General features: G+C 36.1%; 1 protein-coding gene across 11 annotated transcripts in view; it reads left to right on the top strand.

Moving 5' to 3' along the window:
* Positions 1–21525, top strand: part of LOC112045172 (carbohydrate sulfotransferase 11) — an 80402-nt gene that overhangs the window by 12874 nt on the left and 46003 nt on the right. For 5 of the 11 annotated variants that reach the window (XM_052887902.1, XM_052887906.1, XM_052887899.1 and 2 more), the window contains exons 2-3: positions 11095–11359; positions 12270–12326. In XM_052887902.1, the coding sequence (XP_052743862.1) occupies positions 11207–11359; positions 12270–12326 (210 nt within the window). In that variant the 5' untranslated portion in view covers positions 11095–11206. Of the gene's footprint in view, positions 1–11033; positions 11360–12269; positions 12327–21525 lie in introns of all 11 variants that reach the window. The other 6 variants (XM_052887905.1, XM_052887901.1, XM_052887907.1 and 3 more) reach the window with 3 other exon arrangements.

Below are 21525 nucleotides of genomic sequence, written 5' to 3'. Positions count from 1 at the left end.
TCCCTTGTAAAGAATTAATAAAAAAAAATTATGAGTTATTTATGTGTTTCTTCTTTATATTTTTAATTCTTATACAAGTTATTAATTTTGAAGTTTGAAACTATTGTGAAGTTTTATTACATTGCAATGATTCATTAGATAAGCAATTAGATACAAATTACAATATAGAATATCTAAATTTATTTTCAAATCTAATAATTCCATTGTTAAGTACTTTAATTGAGTCAATTTGGAAATACCTATTGTAGTGTTTCACCCGCTTGTTCACTCAGACTAAACTCGGCTCTGCTTGGCGTTCGTCTTTTATACCTTTGTACTGTGCGTAGTGTGGGGGTGGTGTGGGGTATTCAACTATCTGACAGATGTCAACATAGCTACGTATTTTGTCTTTGGTATGTACTGCATCCATAGACTCTGTTTACTCATTAGTCTATGATTGCATTCTACATCTATTTCCCTTTTTTCTTTATTTATTTTTTATTTATTTATTTATTTATATTTTTTATTTTTTCATTTTCATTCATATTAACACGTTAATTTGTCCAATCATTTATTCTCGCAGATAGTTTACAATTATTTCACTGTTAATCAATAGTTTATTTTAATAATTAAATAATAAAGATCTAATTATTTTTATATATACTACTGGTCGTTTTCAATTGAATTTTCGTTATCTTCATCATCAGTCAAAATTTCTTCTTCCTGGTTTTTATTTTGGATTCTCCATCCTCCTTCAACTTTTTTTAAATGTATAACGTTTCTACGATAACATTTGCCATTTTCACTATTTTTTACTTCTACTTCTCCTGCTCCTGCGTTACTTTTTGTGACAGTGTGAGGAATTGGTGAAAACTCCGTAGCCAATTTGTTTTCCTTGTGAAAATTTCTTATATACACTTTATCTCCTTCCCTTATAGAATGATTTCTAGCTCTTCTTTTGCGATCACTATAAGCTTTACCTTTTTCCTTTCTAACCTTGTCTGCGTCTGCTATTTCCATCTGACTATTATTATTTTCAATGTCCAGAAATGAAGGGATTTTGTCTCTGAAAACTCTTTTGAAAAATAATTCGGCTGGTGTTCTGCCTGTAACACTATGTGGAGTACTATTGTACATCATTAGGTAATTATACAAATCTTCTTTCCAGTTATTTTTTTCTACCTGGCTTATCTTAAGGCGTTTAAGTATACTTCGATTTTGTCTCTCTACTTCTCCATTCTGCTGAGGCCAATAAGGAATGCTGTTGTGAATTAATATACCACATTCTTTAAGGTAATTTTTAAACTCTTGACTGATAAATTGTTTTCCATTATCTACATTAATTGAAACTGGGTACCCTAGTCTTGAGAATATTTCCATTATTATCTTTATTATCTGTGTTGAACTGATATCTTTAGTTGCTTTTATTTCTTTGTAACGGCTGTAATAATCGATTATCACTAACAAGTGTTCTCCCGAAGGTAGCGGTCCCAATAGGTCCATTGCGACATCAATCCATGGCTCCAGAGGCAATTCGCGGCGCTTCATTGGAATCGGTGGGTTTGGAGCCGATACTAATGTGCAACCTTTACAATTCTTTACTATTGATTCTGCATCTTTATCGATTTTTTGCCACCAAACCTTGGTACGCAACCGTTGTTTCATGCACACGATTCCAGGGTGTCCTTCGTGGGCAGCTCTCAACACTTTTTCTCTCAAAGCAACTGGAATTACAATTCTATTTCCTCTTAGTAAAATGTTATTTTGAAAACATAATTCCGTTTCAAATATTTTATAATACATTATAGCAGGATCCCATGTATTCTCATATAGACCTCGTTTAATTTTAGCGATTTCCGGATCTTCGCTAGAAAATTTTTCAATGTCCTGTAGTGGTATTGCTATAGGTCTTATATTTTCAATAAGTTGATTAATATATTCATCCTTCTCTCCCAACACTGAATTTGGGTAGTTGTAATCACTGGCACAAAGTCTGGAAAGAGGGTCTGCTATGTTAGTCTTACCCGGTCGATAAACTATTTTGTAATTGTACGACTGCAACCGAAGAACCCATCTTTCTATACGAGCACACGGTTTAGAGCTTTTCCCAAATATTATTTCTAATGGTTTATGATCACTGATCAATTGAAACTCTTTCTTCCCATATAAATAAATATGAAAATGCTCGACTGCCCAGACAAGAGCCAATGCTTCTTTTTCAGTCTGACAATATCTCCTCTCAACTTCATTTAAGCTCTTGTTTCCATATGCTATAATCCGTGGGCCATGAGAGTTAATTTGCACAAGTACGGCCCCTAAACCAACTGGACTCGCATCAGCTAAAACTTGAGTTGCATCTTCAGGGTCGTAATAGCCTAAAGTTTTAATAGTAGTTAGTTTTTTTTTAAGTTCTGCAAAAGCATTATCAGTTTCATTTATCCAAAACTTTTTGATATTTGCATTTTTGTTCAATTTAAGCCTTAACAACTTCCGGAGTGGTTCTGTAAGAGTTGCTAGATTTGATATCCATTTACCTACAAAATTTACTAATCCCAAAAAGCTTTGCAATTCTTCTATCGTATTTGGAGCCCTGAAAGTTCGGATATTATTTATATATTTGTCAAGAGGTCTTATCCCTTCAGCTGAGAGCTCGTGTCCTAAGAATTCGATTTTATTTACATTGTAGATACATTTGTCATTATTCAGTAAAACATTGTTTTCCTTTAAGGTTTCTAGTGTTTTACGCAGTCTCAAATCATGTTCCTTTTCATTTTGTCCGAAAATTATAATATCATCTATAAAATTTATAGTTCCCTCGCATTTTGTAAGAATTCGTTCCATTATCTTCTGGAATAATTCCGGCGCGCAAGATATACCAAACATTAGTCGCTTATACCTGAACAAACCCTTATTTGTAATAAAAGTTGTGATGTATCTAGTATCCTGGTGAAGTTTGTGACGACTCTAAGTCTTACATACTATATAGATATAATACAAATTATGCATACTTATTAACTTAATAGGTGCTTAGAAAAAAAAAAAAAAAAGATTTTCATCAAAATAAGCTCAGTACATGAGATTAATGATAAATCACTGGAAAAAATATTATTTGGAAATCTTTCATTTTTCATTGGCAGATGACGCCGGGAGCATGTTTACTACTTTACTGGGAGCATGCGGGCTGACGCCTGTGACGCTTTCAGTATGAATAGCTAGAGCAGCTGGCTGAATGCTTGATGTATTCTACTCGTGCTTTTCCATCGTATGATGGAAGCATAGTACGAAGTCGGTTGTTTGGGCGACCAGTAGGGACTTTTATGGAAAATGATGATGAAGCCAGGAGTGTCTTCTCATGAGGGGAACTCCTTGATGCTTAAGAGCATATATGTGAACCTTTACATAGTTATTGAGTTCTAATGGCATATTATTTATACACAGGGCCGAGCGGCCTATGGTGTGAAATTTGACTTATGAGTCAAAATGATGATTCAGCCAGGAGTGTCTTCGCATGAAGGAACTCCTTAATGCTTAAGAGCATATATGTGGAACTTTACATACTAATTACCTTCTGATGGCTTATTATTGATACACAGGGCCAAGCGGCCTATGGTGTGAAATCTTTTAGATTTCTTTCGAACGCATTACACTCTCTTGAGAGTAATGGATACTCTGAAAGTTAAGACTGCCAGCTAGAGGCTAGGCCTGTTACACTAGTTATACAGTGATGCCTTGTTCTGCTTGACATACAGATGATAGTGGAAGCTAGGCCTGTATTTATACGGTGTTTACAGTGTGCTTTGCTCTACTTGTCGTCTGACAATCAGTTATCTTTCCACTATGTGGAACTCACCCATTCACGCTTATATACCAATAAACTTATACCCTCACGAAAAGGGGGGGGGGGGGGGTCCTGGTTCTTAAATAAACCTAATCTCACCAAATTCAGGGAGAGGACCACCGTCGTTGTGCGGGAGTTGGAGCCAATGACCATCTTTTATAAAAAAGATGCCAACCTAATCTCACTCGCTCACCCAGTCTCACTCGATCACCCAAGCACCATTACCTTCTGTGAGTTTGTTAGAACTACAGAACCAGCAATGAGAAGTAATACTGACGTTCAGGGTAAATCTGAATGTTGTGTTGCCACTCGCTGTCAATGTGGTCTTGTATGATTCACGAAGGTGTAACTATTCAAACGACCTTATCAACGTACTCAGCGTTCGTGTTTTGATAAACCACGAAGAGTTCGAGTATCGATATACCACGAAGAGTTCGTGTATTGATATACCACGAAGAGTTCGTGTATTGATATACCACGAAGAGTTCGTGTATTGATATACCACGAAGAGTTCGTGTATCAATTATATTTTAGGGAATCCGTGATACGAGAACTGTTACCTCTGAGACTTTAAAAGTATTTGTGTTATTATGGACATAACGTTGATTACTGGGTTCTAATCAATAGACGATCACATGCCAATTAAAATATTTTAACCTTTGGAAGATCAACACTTGATAAAATGTATGTTTTATGCTCTTATATTTATATGAGGCATTTTGAAACAGTTACAAGTTCAATCTGATGAAAAGCATTTTTCACATCAAGTCGAGAGAATTTCGTTGCTTTTCTAACTTTTGGAAGTAGCTGATTCATTGTAGGAAGAGGATGATTCTCTCTGATTATTGCTGTATTAGCTCGGCGCATATCAATACAAATTCGTATTTCTCCATTTTCCTTGAGAATCGGGACCATTGGAGATATCCACAGTGCAGGTCCCTTTGCTTCCTCAATTATATCTAACTTTAACAATTCCTGTATTTTAGCATTTACCTTAACTTCTAATGGAATAGGCATTCGTCGATATGGCTGAATTACAGGACTAACGTTCAAATCTATAGGAATCTTAATAAGAACATCCTTAAACTTGGGAAAGGTAGAGCTGGAGCACTTATTTCCTTTCACTTGCTTGTTTAAAAAATTAATCTGTATTCCTAGCTGCAGGACTCCTAGAGCAATTGCTGTGTTTTTGCCCAGAATATCTTTAGTTCCATTTTTTATAACATAGAACTGTGCAATTTCCGATTTGTTGTTGACCGAGACTGGCGATTTAAATGCCCCTAAAACTGTTAGAGGTTCCTTGCTTCCATAAGAATAGAAAGTTTTATTTGGTGATTTATCCATGTCAAAAACATAGATTTTCTTAGATTTCATTATTTCCCAAGTCTTATCGGTCATTAGGTTACATTTACATCCCGAATCAATTAGTAACTCTATCTTTATCCCTCCAACTACACAGTTGACCAATGTGTCATCATCTATGTGGAATACATAATCAATTTCATCAAGATCAGTTTCATCAGTAAAATTTTCAATTTCGGCAATTTCTTCTTTTTCTTTTGACTTCATTGGTTTGAATTTCTTTGTTTTCCCATCATACTTATTTTTAGACATTTCCATTTTCCTTTTATTTGATTTATTAACTGAGAGGCAATATTTAGCGTAATGCCCCCTGATGTTACATTTTTGGCAAATCTTATCTCGGGCTGGGCAATTTTTGAAGTATGCCATGTGATCCAGACTTCCACACCTCCTACATTCATCTATTTCTTTCTTATCTTTTCTATAATGCCTTCTACTAATTTGATTAACATTACTAGAAGACGGTTTTGGACCAAACTCTTCCATTTGGCGATCAACATTTTCCAATGAATTTGCTTCGATTAATATATCCTTGAGGGTAATGCTGTCACCTGTCTTTAATATTTTTTTGCGCAATTCACCTGATGTGCATTTTTCTGCAATCTGGTCTATCAGATGAACATCTATATTGTCAAATCCACATCTTGATGCTTGATCTCTTAAGCGGATTAAAAACTTCTCCATCTTTTCTTCAGTTTCTTGTTTCATTAGCCTAAATATGTGTCGCTCATATCTTTTTGGGGATGAAGTACTCGTCCAGTTTTTTTATGGCTATGCTAAACACATCATCCTTTCCTAATAAGTCTGTATCCAATGCATGTGCTCCTGGTATATTATGGTATATCTCTTGCAAACCAAGACCACCAATGTGAAGTAATGTTGCTCTTTTCTTCGCCGGTATTTCGATATTTGCGGCTTCAAGGTATGTGACTAGTCCTCTTTTCCATTTTTCCCATTTAGATCCAATTCTGTAAGGATCTTCTCCTTCACATTGAAAATTCTGAAGCGGTTGTAAATTCATATTTGAGTTCGTTCTAATCTGAAATATGTATATTTAAATTCGTAGTAAATAACCATACATTTAAAAATACTTTTGATTTTGCACTTATCATTATTGTAATGTATAGAAATCTGTTTATTCACTGATTTTATTTTTGACCTAGTTCTAATAAGACTCATGACCTTAGTCGTTCAATGGTGAAGAATAGTAAAAAGCTATCCAAAGTATATCAATTGAAATTATACTGAAGCCCTCGTATATAAGGCTGATAACAAATAGAACCAATCTGTTTTAACATTAAAATATGATGTGACGATAAATAAGTTTTCATTCTATGATTTCTCCATTAAGTACAAGCTGTAAGACAGTCACTGCAGCAGGCAAATTACGTGGGTACTCATTTACTGCGGAATATACCGACTTACAACCACCATACTGGCTGTATCACCAGCAGCAGGTGTAGCGATAGTCAGTTCCAGCCAACTAATCACCATTCACTGAGCTCCGGCGGGATACTGTCCCGGCTTACGGATTGCTTTACCCAGCGAAGGTAACTATACTAGCTATTGACTTATCACTCGCGCAGCGACAGTCAGTTCCAGCGAGCTAATTACCATTCACTGAGCACCGGCGGGATGCTATCCCGGCTTAAGGGTTGCTTTACCCAGCAAAAGTAACTATACAAGCTATTGACTTATCACTCGCGCACTCAGATTGCCCTGCCACTCAACATGTCTCTTTTATACATTTTTAAGAATATTTTTATTAAATATTTGTCATCACACTTAATTTACTTCATTCGATGATTCTACTAACCATAAACGACATTAATTATGCAAAAGTACTAAAAATAATATAACATTCGACCATCTGCCTTTTATCAAAAGTGAGTACCCGCATTGTTGGATTCTTTTTACTGCTTTTAAGTATTCTCTTCCTCATCTCTGTTTTTTAGCTTAGTCGCTGAAAACTAGACCGGCAGGCAGAAACCGGGTCCGTAGTCTAGATAGACAGTGACTTAGTTTAAGCTAAATTGCTGTAAACCAGACCGGCAGGCAAAAACCGGGTCCGTAGTCTGGTTAGCGATTTAACTATTTTCGATGAAGAAAAGTTTTAGCTTAGTCGCTGCAAACCAGACCGGCGGGCAAAAACCAGGTCCGTAGTCTGGAGCAGCGATTTTGCTAATTACCAAATAACAGAACACAACAATTTTACGGAATACGAAAACTACTTACAGTTTTTGTTTCTTTTTTTTGTTTTCACCTCGTCGCCAATGTAGTGTTTCACCCGCTTGTTCACTCAGACTAAACTCGGCTCTGCTTGGCGTTCGTCTTTTATACCTTTGTACTGTGCGTAGTGTGGGGGTGGTGTGGGGTATTCAACTATCTGACAGATGTCAACATAGCTACGTATTTTGTCTTTGGTATGTACTGCATCCATAGACTCTGTTTACTCATTAGTCTATGATTGCATTCTACACCTATCTTTATTGCCTTGATTAGACTGGTTAATATAACGAAGACGTACAATCTTGATTTCGCATTAAGACATTAAAATATTAAGATTAAAGAAATTAAGTATTATAGTGCTCATTTTAACCGAAAACGGTTATAAAAAGAATGATATATATGTGCAAAATACTTTGACAATATGAGAATATCTATGGCTTAAGCCATTTTATCTAAGGTACTGATATCTTTATGAAAGTGTCATACTTACTTTTTGTTTTCTTTTACTAGCTAGCCCTTGACCACAATCTCACCTAATGGTAAGTAATGATGAAATCAAAGATTAGCGGGCTAACTTGTTAGTTGTTGTAGCGGGTGTAACTTGTTGTTAAACCTTTCGGATTCTACACGACATCGTACCGGAACGCTAAATCGCTTGCCGGTAGGTTTTAACTCCCACCAGCTAGACCTGGACCAATTAAGAAAACCTCAATCAGCCCAGGACCTCTGTCTTGTATACACCCATACTACTGCGCCACGGAGGCTTTTTTTTTTATTCTTTACAGGTTAGCCCTTGACTACAATCTCACCTGATGGTAAGTGATGATGCAGTCTAAGATGGAAGCGGGCTAACTTGTTAGGAGGAGGATGAAAATCCACACCCCTTTCGGTTTCTATAAGGCATCGTACCGGAACGCTAAATCGCTTAGCGGCACGTCTTTGCCGGTAGGGTGGTAACTAGCCACGGCCGAAGCCTCCCACCAGCCAGACCTGGACAGATTAAGAAAATCTCAATCTGCCCAGCCGGGGATCGAACCCAGGACCTCCGTTTTGTAAATCCACCGCGCATACCACTGCGCCACGGAGGCCGTCAGAAAGGAGGCGGTCAACCATTCCACGTCCACTAATTATTCTCTGAAGTTACTAAGGATATTATTACTATTAAACTTTGATTATATTAAATTACTTACTTATTTATCTAATTTTATTTGTATCTTGTACTTAATTTTTTTTAAAACAGCAGATACCAATTTTATCATTATAACCAAGCTATCAGCTTGGTTATAATGATTTCCAGATGACAATAATAATTTCTCGTTTCATACTTTTTAGAACGTAATTTTCATTACGCATACATTATTACACAACTAAAACAAAAAACTGAACTTCACTGCGGTCAGCAACTAACAAAAAAAAACAATTACTGTACTGTAATCAATAACAATACAGTTGGCGAAAGACGAATGAGTTTTATCACTTCGGAAAACTTGGACTTGTTCCAAAACTATTCAGGCGTACCACTCTCCGTATACAATATAATTAGTATTACATGGCAACATAGGGGTCATTGCGTCTTTTCTTTCTTTTGTGTAGCGGAATAAAAACCTGCGATGGCCAGACGTATTTAATGAAGGTTAAAAATATGTTATTAATTTATTCATTTAAGTTACATTATATAAAAAATACATGTCACAAATAAATCTATTGTTGGAAATAGTAGTCTGGGACGGATGTGACGTCGCTCGACCTCGTGGCTCGTGCCGACGCTAGGTGACGCGACTTGTTTCATAAAGAGTAGGGATTTAGAGAGGGGTAGCGATCAGTTTGCGGGAACGACTTGCGATATAAGGCGCTCGTCGGTCAGGTTCTATCAAAGACGTCTTTAACCTTACACACAACGTTCACAAGTGCGTGACGTCAATCAAGGTCATTCTCTGCCATTCTTATTTTGGTTACAGTTGGATTTCTTAATTATGAAAATGTCATAGGTTATATATTATAATCAATATAATATATATATCATATATCATATATCATATATCATATATCATCTATATCAGCCGAGTTATCACAATTTTTGTCCTACAGGTCGGATCGATTCGAATACGGTCGAATACGCTGCTTAAACTATAGCATATAATTTAAAGCAATGTAGCGAGGCTTTATGTATAAGTTCTACAAAAAAGTCCGCTACACCACATATCTATCTTCTATATTTTAGCAGACATAGTACCTTTTGTATTGTAATAAATTATTTAAATCATATACTAAGATTTACGTCATTATTTAAACAATTATTAAACTTTAATCCTTATCAAAATTTAACCTTTTTTTACCTTTTTGAAAAATAATGTATAAAGTTTTCAGATATTATAATGAATTAAATTAAAACTTGACAGTGGTTGAATCAATCATCAGAAAAAAATAATATACCTAACGTCTTGTTAGCAAAATCTTGCAAATTTTAAGTAATATTTCCAAAATAATGTCATGTGTGTTTCATATTCAGAGGGCTACTCAGCGAACCCAGAATCAGAATCCGTCCTACATAAAAATAAAAATATATACGGTCGAAGTGAGATACCTCCTCCTTTTTTTCAAGTCGGTTAAAATGTTATAACATTGTTAATTAAAGTATAGGCGTTTATTACGCTCAGCGAATAAACCTAATTAAGTTCAGAAATAGGTTTCTTGCAAATTTTCCAATCACTTGTAAGTATCTGGAAGAACATTGGCTCGAAATAGAATTTCCTCGTGGAATCAAATTTAATTTTTCAATGATTGCCTCTTCAGTTCTTGGAAAAATTGCTATTCGATATTAAAGCAATTTACCCGTCGCTTCTCAGCGTTCCTTTAAAAGTACGAGTTCATTTTTGCATTTCTTATAATATCTTTTCGTATTTGTCTGACTTAATTCAAAATACAGATGGTTTTTAAAAAAGTCTTGAACACAAATATGTAGGTTGGTGAGAAAAATGGTTTTACATAGTTATAATTATAATTTTGTCCATGATTTAAAAATGGAGGATCGGTTACGTACGTCCATTAAGCAAATTCCGCTTCCATCTTAGATTACATCATCACTTACCATCAGTGAGATTGTAGTCAAGGGCTAACTTGTAAGAATAAAAAAAAAAGTAATATTCATGAAGGGTTTAATTTTTGAATGTGCAGTTCTTTTTTTCTTGAATCGTTTCGTACTATTGAGGATACTTAGTTGTTTCTAAACGGGATGCCAGGATACATTTTATTTAAATACTGATGACCTGTGCAATATAGGTTAAATCACTAGCGTAAGGTGATAAGTTAGCAAAGGTGCACAAGGTAGGTAACGTCGTTAATTTAAATAAGTAGGTTGGTACTGAGTTATCCGAATGATCGTTCTCATGTATTCATTTATTTGTAGGTAATACTAGCTTACCTGCCTGCTAAATTTGTAATTATTTAGAATGTTGTTGAAGTAAATATTTTAACATATTAGGAAACTATCGAGTTAGTCCGCATGGAAGAAGTTTAATGAGAATTATTATTATTAATGCATCAACAAATGCATTAAATACATCACTATTAATAAATTAACTTTAAACGTGACAACCCTAAACATTTTATCCTTTTGAAAATATAGCCGTATTTCGACTGTAATTATAATACGATATTTGAATTAATCAAGGTTAATAATATCGCAGGTAATAAATAATATAAAAACATGAATAAAAAACTAACACTGCGATGCGATCCGCGGTAAGGCATAGTGCACACAGTGATATGGTGATAATATAAAAATAGTACAAAAAAAAAATGGCGCGACGAAACGTGAGTGTGATGCGACTAGGGAGGTGCGTGGCTTTCCTCGCCGCGGCAACATTCCTGCTGCCGTTCACAATCTTGCTGATGGTTGCCGATCAGCAGTACAACCTCACTTACAACTCCAAACGGGTCTTCTATCAAGAGGTAAGTACCTAAAGGTATACAAATTAAGAGCTAACTTATAAACAAACAACGTAGCTTTGCCCTAATTTGCACAGTACAGGGTTGTGACCGGTAAACGAAGTATTTTTTTTTAATTCTTCATTTGATGTATGGATCGTGACTTGTGCAGGTGAGGACTGAGGTTTGCTTATTGTTTTTATGTTTCATTGAAGGAAAGAATACACCAATGCGTTATTTTTTCACGTTATGTTTGTACAAGCTGTCACCTTTATTAACGGTGCAGCAGGAATTAGGCAGGATAGGTTTACTAATAATATATAAATGGTAGAAACTAATATTTAAACGGTAGGTTTACTAATCGATGATTAGTAAAAGTAGAAGTAGGGGATCTCCGTGAAATTAGCATGTAACCTGAATATGTTATGATGGCATTAAGTTAAAACATTTAGAAACATGACCACTAAAGTCAAAATAGCCAAATGATGCAGGAAAGAAAGACATTTTCAGATACCTATATCTAAAAATATTTCTTGAACTGTATACTTAATTTTTATCCAAATCAATCTTTAAGGTTATTATCCCATTGGTGGAAAAAAAGTCGTATGTGTTTAAGGTGTGAGACCCATTGGTGTATCCTTCACTTTACATTTACAATGAGGTACAATGAATTAATTCTTTGACTTGACTATAAAGTTGTAGGTTTTGTTCATCAGCTAAAAAAAGGGTTACAATATATTTCTTCGGAATTAAACTTCCTTAATTAAGATGTAAAACTAAATTAAGTTTTATTCTACATATTTCGTTTGGTTTTGCTACACCTCAAAAAATAAAAATCAAATTAATATACATAACATGCATGTTTTCGTGTCGTGTCGTCTTAGAAAGATTCAAAAACAAATGAAACACTCAATCTGGATTTTTTCTTTTGCAGAGCGACTTCTATAAAATTAATGGAACATATTTAACGCCCACATTTATACGGACACAGGTAAAAATACACCAAATTTTTTACACTAGTGTTGAGGCTATGCTACTCGCTCACACTGATTAGATTCCTTTTATTCATTTTTTTACTTGGTTTTAAATTCTCAGTACACCACATTAATTGTACATTTTCGTTTTAAAAGCTTATACCTTTGGCGTTGTAGTAGTTTTTAAAACTATCGAAAAAGTTAAAGTAAGAATGTATATGTCGTAATAATATCGATAAAACTAAAATATTCCAAGGTAATGTAAAATGTTAAATTTAAATGATTACATCAGGACTACAGATTCGAGTTATATGTTACAGTTTTAGTAAGTTACATCTTTGGTAACATCAAAACTATGTATGGGATTGCTATAAAGTTAACACATTTTAGAAACACGACCACTAAAGTCAAAATAACCAAAAAATCCAGGAAAAAAATATATTTTCAGATACAGCTACGTCCTACATCTAAAATCGTCTCAACTGTATACTTAAATAGATTTTTTTTTTAATTTTTTATTTTATCACTTTAAAATATCACTAACATAGGGCGATGACTCCAAGCGTAGTAGTGTAGCCTCAGCCTAAGACCAACATTGCACACGCTTCCAACTAAAGGTCTAAAGACGACTCCGCACGAATCACTTGCCTTTATCCCGCCAAGTATGTGATAAACAGTGTCGTTATTTAGATTTATATGACGTATATTTAGTAGTAATGGTATAGTTGTAACTAACTTTGTTAAATAGTATTTAATTATCAGTGTTAGGTCGCGCGTATTGTGAGGTTCTTCATTAGGAGCCCTGACCACGTACTTAATACCCAAAAAAAAAAATATATATACGGTCGAATTGAGAAACCTCCTCCTTTTTTTGAAGTCGGTTAAAAATACCCGGGAGGGTTGATTTTTTTTTAATAATTTTCAATGGTTACAAAATACTATTGAAAATTATTAAAAAACATTGTTAAAAATAAAAAAAAGAACTAATAAATAAACGAGAGAATCTATACTAATATTATAAAGCTGAAGAGTTTGTTTGTTTGATTGAACGCGCTAATCTCTGGATATACTGGTCCGATTTAAAAAAATCTTTTCGTGTTAGATAGCCCATTTATTGAGGAAGTCTATAGGCAATATATTATCCCGGTATTCCTACGGTAACGAGAACCACGCGGGTGAAACCGCGCGGCGTCAGCTAGTTACTTATATAAATATGAATTACGTTAATTATAAACAAATCATAATACCTACCTATTACTTAAGCAATTATTTGTACCTATCATAATAATATTTATTTTGAGGCAGATAGTTGATTGTCAATAATATTACCAATTTAATGTGTAGGTAAACCAAGAAATACTGTTTTTCTCGGAAAAGCCTACCGCAAACAGTTATTGTATTGCAGTTAAGTATTTAACTGTAAACCAAACGAAATTACCGCTGAAGTTATTTGTGTCAGGAAAATGAACGTATTTTGTAGTAATGCCATTAAATAATTTCTTCTGACTGATGCAAAGAAATTTAACATCCATATCCAACTAGCAGACACAGTTTCCGTTCCCGTAGGAATACGGGCATAAAATATAGCCTATTATAGCACTCGGGGATAGTGTAGCTTCCCAACAGTGAAAGAATTTTTCAAATCGGTTCAGTAGTTTCAGAGCCTATTCAATCATCATCTCCTTACCCTTATCCCATTTAAGTGGGGCCGGAAAAATATGTCAATCTTTTCCACTCGTCTCTATTACTCGTCAACTCATCATCCACTCCTTTTACACACATGTCCTCTTTCACACAATCCAACCATCTCTTCTTTGGCCTTCCTCTCTTCTTATGTCCTTCCACTTGCACATTCAACGTTTTTCTAGTAATATGACTTTCCTCCCGACGCATTACATGTCCATACCGAGCTAACCTTCTACTCCTCAATTTTTCTGTCACTGGCGCCACCTTCAGACTTCCTCTTATATACTCATTCTTTAGAGCCTATTCAATGTAAATTCAAAATACTTTTATTCACGTCAACAGAATCGTGGGCGTCCGATAGTTTGTTACAAAAGTTTTATTGTTTTCGGTTTCCGGTTTTCGTTTATTTTAGAACTTCTAGACACGATTTGTTTGAACTCCGGATTCAGGACAGCGATTTTGAACAGACAGACATGTTTGGGGAAGCATTTTTTTTCCAACCAAAAAAAAACTTCTTTGTAGAGTTCTAGGTAGAGTTTCGTACTTTAAGAAATTCACTCGTGCAAATTTTTTCTAATAAAATTCGTTTATAGCACTCCCAAACTTGCACACCGTAGTTCTCGTTCCCGTGAGAATACGGGAATAAAATATAGGCTATGACACTCACAAATAATGTGGCTTTCTAGTGGTAAAAGATATAGTACGTATATGGTACTGAATATGTAAACCTACTCTATATTCTGCGGGATAAAGGCAAAATACACATTGCAAGTACACCGCTTCAAGCGAAATTGGTTCAAATAGAAAATTAAAAATACATGTAGACACCTGTACCTGTGTTTGTGAGTTGAAATAATTTATTAGACAACCTACCCTCAAAAAGGTTCAGCTGAGCTGGGTACACCTAATGTTATACCTATTGAGTTTTGTAGTGTAAGCCCTTGATAATAATACTGTGTTGTTTAAAAATATAATGAAAATCTCATCATCACCATCATCACCATCATCATCATCATCATCATCTTTGGCTATATAAATTGAGGCTTTTTTAAACAAGATTTGTTTTTTACCAGTCTAGAGATTTAAGAGGTGGTGGATTTTCATTGCCGTGATAGCCCTGTGTATTATGACTTCTGCCTCCCATTGTACAATGGGTGTAGGTTCGAATCCGGTCTGGGGCATGCACTTTCAACTTTTCAGCTATGTGCATTTTATGAAATTAAATATCACGTGTATCAAATGGTGAAGGAAATACAACGTGAAGAATCCTGCATACCAGAGAATTTTCTTAATTCTCTGCGTGTGTGAAGTCTGCCAATCCGCATTGCGCAAATGTGGTGGACTATTAGCCTAACCCCTCTCATTCTGAGAGGAAACTCGAGCTCCAGCTGAATATAGGTGGATAATGATGATGATTTATAAAAATGTGTGAAGTGATAACTTAAACCTGCTGCCGTAAGTATGCGTGAGAGAAAGGGAAGCCAGACAGAGTGACGCCGTAACAAGTTACGTTACGAAGCGGTTTACGTTTACCCTCTCAGAAGTTATCACTTCAAAAAGTTAGAGTATACGGAGAACTACCTAACTCTCTGACATTCGGAAAACATACCTACTTGAAATAACATCTAAAGTAGGTACTTATATTTGACAAAATTAAGTTTGATAGCTTTAAAACAACAAGGAAAAACGACTATCCTTGTTATAAATAACGCTAACAAGAGCATTGTCATGATTTATTATAATCCTTGGCATTACAGACCTTGGAGTTGGGATGTTGGGATGTTTGCCTTGACCGAATACCAAGAGATTTAATCTTGGTGTATTGAAAGCTTTATCTATTAAATACACGTCCATATACCCTGTGCTTGGAGCCGTGATAGCCCAGTGGATATGACCTCTGCCTCCGATTCCGTAGTTTTTAGGTTCGAATCCGGTTTCGGAGCATGCACCTCCAACTTTTCATTTTAAGAAATTATAATATCGCGTAACACAAACGATGAAGGAAAAACATTGTGAGGAAACCAGCTGACTACCTGAGATTTTTCTTAATTCTGAAGTGTGTGAAGTCTGCCAATCCGCTTTGGGCCAGCGTGGTGAACTACTTGGCCTAACCCCTCTCATTCTGAGGGGAGGCTCGCACTCAGCAGTAAGACAAAAGTGGGTTGATAATGATACTCTGTGTTTATCTGTAGTTACATAATTAAGCGTAAATCCATTGAATGGAGTGACTGATGACACTCATGAGATATTCAAGACAATAAACCTGCTTGATAGATGCTCAACATTAAAGGATTTTTGGAAATTTCTACTTTAATTGGGGAAATAAGAGGTTTTTGGTGAAGAAACGTAAAAATGTAAATTGCAGCTACTGACAAATTAATGCGTATTAGGTAGGGATATGCCTTGCTGGTCCAAAAGTTAAATTACTTTTGTCTATTTGTCTCCACGGGTACGTGATTTAGTCGCATGTTAGGGCATCTGCTGATAGATAAATCATAGTCCAAATACCTACACTGCTATTTACAGTCAGCCATTGACGGTCAATTATTCTCACGTTTCTGCAGCGCAAACGGCAACGAAGACATTTCATAAGTCCCGTCATGCACGCAGCGACCAATACACGATCAGTTATAGTCGTGGGTGATCGTCAATGGCGTGCATTAAAACGCACTTGTAGTTATTTATATTTTTAAAAGCAGCAGATCTGTATTCACGGCGTAACCTTAGGTCAACGGCTAACGGTAAGTGAGAAACGAAACGAATAGGTAACCTATTCAAAAGTGTGGGAACAATTTGACAATAGGTAACTTCGACAACAGGCCTACGTGAACAAACCTCATTGGATGTGGACTCAGTTAACGAATTCATACGAGTCGCATAACGCTGGCCACACACGGTCGTATCCAGTCAAGTCTGTGTTCTAAATAAAAATACATACCGGCCAATTGAGAACCTCCTCCGAAGTCGGTTAAAAATAGTTTATACCATACCAAATAAGAGCCGTGATAGCCCAGTGGATATGACCTCTGCTTCCGATTCCAGAGGGCGTAGGTTCGAATCCGGTCCGGGGAACCTCCAACTTTTCAGTTTTGTGCATTTTAAGAAATAAAATATCACGTGTCTCAAACGGTGAAGGAAAGACATCGTGAGGAAACCTGCATACCTGAGAATTTTCTTAATTCTCTACGTGTGTGAAGTCTGCAAATACGCATTGGGCCAGCGTGGTGGAGTAAGGACTAAACCTCTCACTCTGAGAGGAGACTCGAGCTCAGCAGTGAGCCGAATATGGGTTGACAATGCACTTCATAAATACAAATGTACTGCCTAATGTGTATCCTGAAGACTCATTACGAATACGAACTGTAAGGTCCACTATCATATCACAGATAATTTAATAAGTGCACGCACTTACAAACCAAAAAAAAAACTAAAATTACTATCTATACTTATAAAATTATTTAGGTAGGTAAGACCGAGAAAAAAAAGGAAATTCAAACCGCTTCATAACCGCTCGGGTTTCTTAAATTCATTACAAAACGTATGTGTATGGATTTTTAAAAGGTAACACGATGGGAATCGGTCTGTATGGGCTCTTCACCGCTTGTACCTGATGTTGACAATCATTAATCGGAGGAGTCAATAACCGAACGAAAGATGCGACTAAATAGTCGCAACACATATATTTGAATTTAGAACACAAAACGATATCGCATTTGTGTACAAGCCCTAATAAATATTGCATAGTATAATTTTTTAAAGAGGTATTTTAAGTGCCCCGGGGAGCATTCAATTTAAAAGCTTCTTAGATGAAAAAGGTTTTTGCGAACGGACTTATAAAGTAGCTATTTATGAGTGTTTTCTTTTTTGCTTTTTGCTTATTACGTCTTTCATCAATCAGCTTCGAAAGCTTTTTTTAGACGTTTTCATCAACAAGCCTTTTTTGTTGTACGGAGAATACTTTAAAATTACTCGAAAAATCTGCAAAGGTTTTTTTGTACAGTCAATGCCACAATATGTGCGATCCATGTCACGTTGAAGTTTGATTCTGCGTCTTAAATCTAACCAATCAGATGAATTTCCATATGAATTATATAAGTATACTAGCGGATGCCCGCGACTTCGTCCGCGTGAAACTCGATGTAAACTTTCAACTACCGCTACCCTACCCCTACCCTACCCCTACCATCATCAAAAAATAAAAAAAAAATTTACCAAAAAAAATTATAGTTTTTAATTAACAAATAAAATATAAGGGTTGATCGTAGAGGGGTGAAAATTTAGAGTATGTATTTATGTTATGTGTATGTATGTTATGTGTATGTATTTTTGTATGCTGTGTCATAAAAAAATAAAAACAAAAAATTTTGCCTAAAAAATAAAAAAAAATTAGGGGTGGACTACCCTTATCATTTAGGGGGATGAAAAATAGATGTTGGCCGATTCTCCACCCTGGCCGACAATCACGCTAAGGATCACAAAAATCGGTCGAGCCGTTTCGGAGGAGTTCAAGTTCGAACACCGCGACACGAGAATTTTATATATTAGATTGTATTATGGTTTGGTTTAAATTATATTCTATACTAGCGGACCAGGTCAAGCTTCGCTTTGACTTTTGTGCACTTCTTTCCTACCTCTACCTTACCCCTACCCTACCCCTACCTTACCCTTAACCTACCCTGCCCGTAATTCTCCGTAAGAACCACCCTCGCACTTCAAAAAGGAGTTCACAAGGAGTAGTCTAAAAAGTAATTAGCGAAATCGGTACAGCTGTTCTCGAGATTTGCACTTAGGAAGATTCAAGATAAATTTTTGTACATTTGTTTGTAGCGAGATAGGATCCGAAAGCTACATTATCAGCGAGTAGCATGGGCTACATTTTATCCCCGCATTCCCACGGTAACTGTGCAGGTATTGCGCATTTAATTTTTTAAACAGAAGAACCGTTGCCGTTACCTGCCGTCGACTGCAGTCGTCGGTAGCAGTTGTCAGCTGCCGTTGGCAACTGCTGCTGTTGCTTTGTAAATGAACCCTTACACCAAACATTATCGAACTAAATCAACAAAATAAATTTTCTCAAATTAGTGCGCAACTAGCGTAAACTGTTAAACGACATCCTTTTATTGGATAGAAGCAGGCGTTACTTTGCGGAAGTTCATCATGATTATATAATGATTTATTTATTTTGCTATCATCCGCGAAAAGTCGACGAACCCATGCGTCACAACGTCAGCCAGGTCCGACAAAATACTCTCTACGTACGTTTCACCCCGAAACCGGAGCATTCTCAGGAGATGTTGACTCTACAACGTGCAATTGCAAAGTAAATAAATCATTATATAGACATCCTTTTATGTCTGGGTTAAAAATGACAAGGTGTTGACTGTTGGTGTAGAGTCTAATTGCTCTACACCAAACACTAAAACTAGCGTTAACTATAACACATCCTTTTACGTTGGGGTTAAAAATGACCATTTGTTGTGTTAAATTGCTTTACACCAAACACTAAAAAGTCGAACTAAATTGCCAAAATAAATTTTCTCAACTTAGTGGGCAACTAGCGTAAACACAGTTTAATTTCCGGCTGTTGACTGCCGTCGCATCATCCATTCATCCGGCGGTTTATTGAATTCGTCAATTATATTTTTGTGCCATTTTTTAAATCGATGACTCAGGTTTCGTTTAGTTGCTATTACGTGATGATGTCATATACATCAGTCTAGTTCTAATGGCCTAATACAGGGCACTGGCCTTTTCTCTCGTGTAAGAGATCCAATTCGATGTTTTAGCTTTTGTTTTGTTGCGCTATTTCTTAATTATGTCATCGTCATCAACCTAATTTTAAGCAAGTGCCGTAGGCTCTTTAATGGGACCTCATCGACGTCACTGGGGGCATGGGTGAGCGCAAACGCATTACCTGATGGGGCCCGAAGGCAGAAGCAATATAGATGGTCGGAACGACTCTCTAACAGACGACTTCTCTGAGACCTTGGCTTAAAGGCCCGCTCTAGAAGAATATTTTGGCTTGAGTGTATCCGGGCGCCTCGAGATCGTGAGTTAAAAGGTCCAAGGCTGACGTCAGTTATCAGAGACCTCGTCATCGCCGGCGAATATTTTTTTGTTTGTATTGCCTGGGAAGCGTTGTCGGTCATTTTAGAGCAGTGTGTAAGAGGTCTTAAGTGGAGTAAATCGATGACTCGGCTGGCTGGTTGTTTGGCTGCCATTTCGTTATCATTAGAGGTCTCATCTTTCCTATGAGATTGGAGGCATTGGAACTAGACCCAGCACGCTGATTCAAAGCGGGTATATCAGATATCAAATATGATAATGACCTCGACTGTTAGCTACGTGCTCTCCAAAGAAGCAGTATTATAATTTACAATTGTTATCAATTGTAAATTATAATACTGTATGACTTTTTCAAAAGAGCAACTGTTGAGTTTCTTGCCGGTATCTTCTCAGCAGAACCTGCCTTCCGAACCGGTGGTAGAATCTTTACAAATAGTCAACTGACGTGTCAAAAGTGCTTGTAAACTGAGCCTACTTGAAATAAATGATTTTTGATTTGATTTGGTTTGATAAGCACGGGCTGGTTAGAATTTCAGTCATCTGAACTGCTGTTGACAATTTCTCGAAAGAAAGATAAACCCAAAGACTCTATCTGGTATCAATCACTAGTAACCACTTGACAAATGGGAAGAACCCCTTTAAGAGACGAATATCTCAGCATATACCATTGATTCACCGTGCAGGTGCAGGGTCCATTGTGTGGCAGAGAGAAAATCTCAGAACAGAGACCCTGACTTGTGACTGATAGATGTAAGATTGAGGAGGTCCTTGACAGTTAACTAACACTCCCCATCTCCGCTCGTGTTGTTCTCCTGAAATTAAGTTAAAAATCAAGATTAAGATTAATTAATAAAGACACTAATTCCTGCGGTTTCATTCGCGTAAAATTTCCGCGTTATAGCCTTCCTCAATGAATAGTCTATCTAAAACTGAAAGAATTTTTCAATTCGAACCAGTTGTTCCTGAGATTATGGCGGTCAATCAAACAAACAAACATACAACTGTTTGTTGGTTTAGTGTGTTAAAACTAACTAGAAATCTATATTAGTATACTCGTATATAAATGACTAGAATTTCTAGTTCATATTAAAGTCATTACCGACAGCTTAGTTTCGAATTGAACGAGTTGGACAGTTTTCCATGTTTTCATTTTCTTTATTTATTCCCGTTTGTTACATAATACAGTCTCGTAGTCACTTTCACAGGCGGATAAAGCTCAAGATCGTGCTTTAGTGCTATCGAGAAAGCTATTCCAGTCTCCAAAGCATACATTTCATTGTCAAGCTGTTTAACTAACTAGGGTTGTACACTTTTAAAAATAAAAAAAAATATTTTTTTTCACTTGTGTTAATTGCAGCAACACATAAATAATGTATAACAATACAATTGCTATAAAATATAGCCTATGTTACTCCTTTATGATGTAGCTTTTCATTGGTGAATGAGTCTTTGAAATCAGTCTGG

The sequence above is a fragment of the Bicyclus anynana genome, chromosome 20, assembly GCF_947172395.1.
Source record: "Bicyclus anynana chromosome 20, ilBicAnyn1.1, whole genome shotgun sequence".
Taxonomy (NCBI): Eukaryota; Metazoa; Arthropoda; class Insecta; order Lepidoptera; family Nymphalidae; genus Bicyclus; species Bicyclus anynana.
Note: the sequence above shows the minus strand (reverse complement) of the source record. Positions and strands in the feature narration are given on the sequence as shown.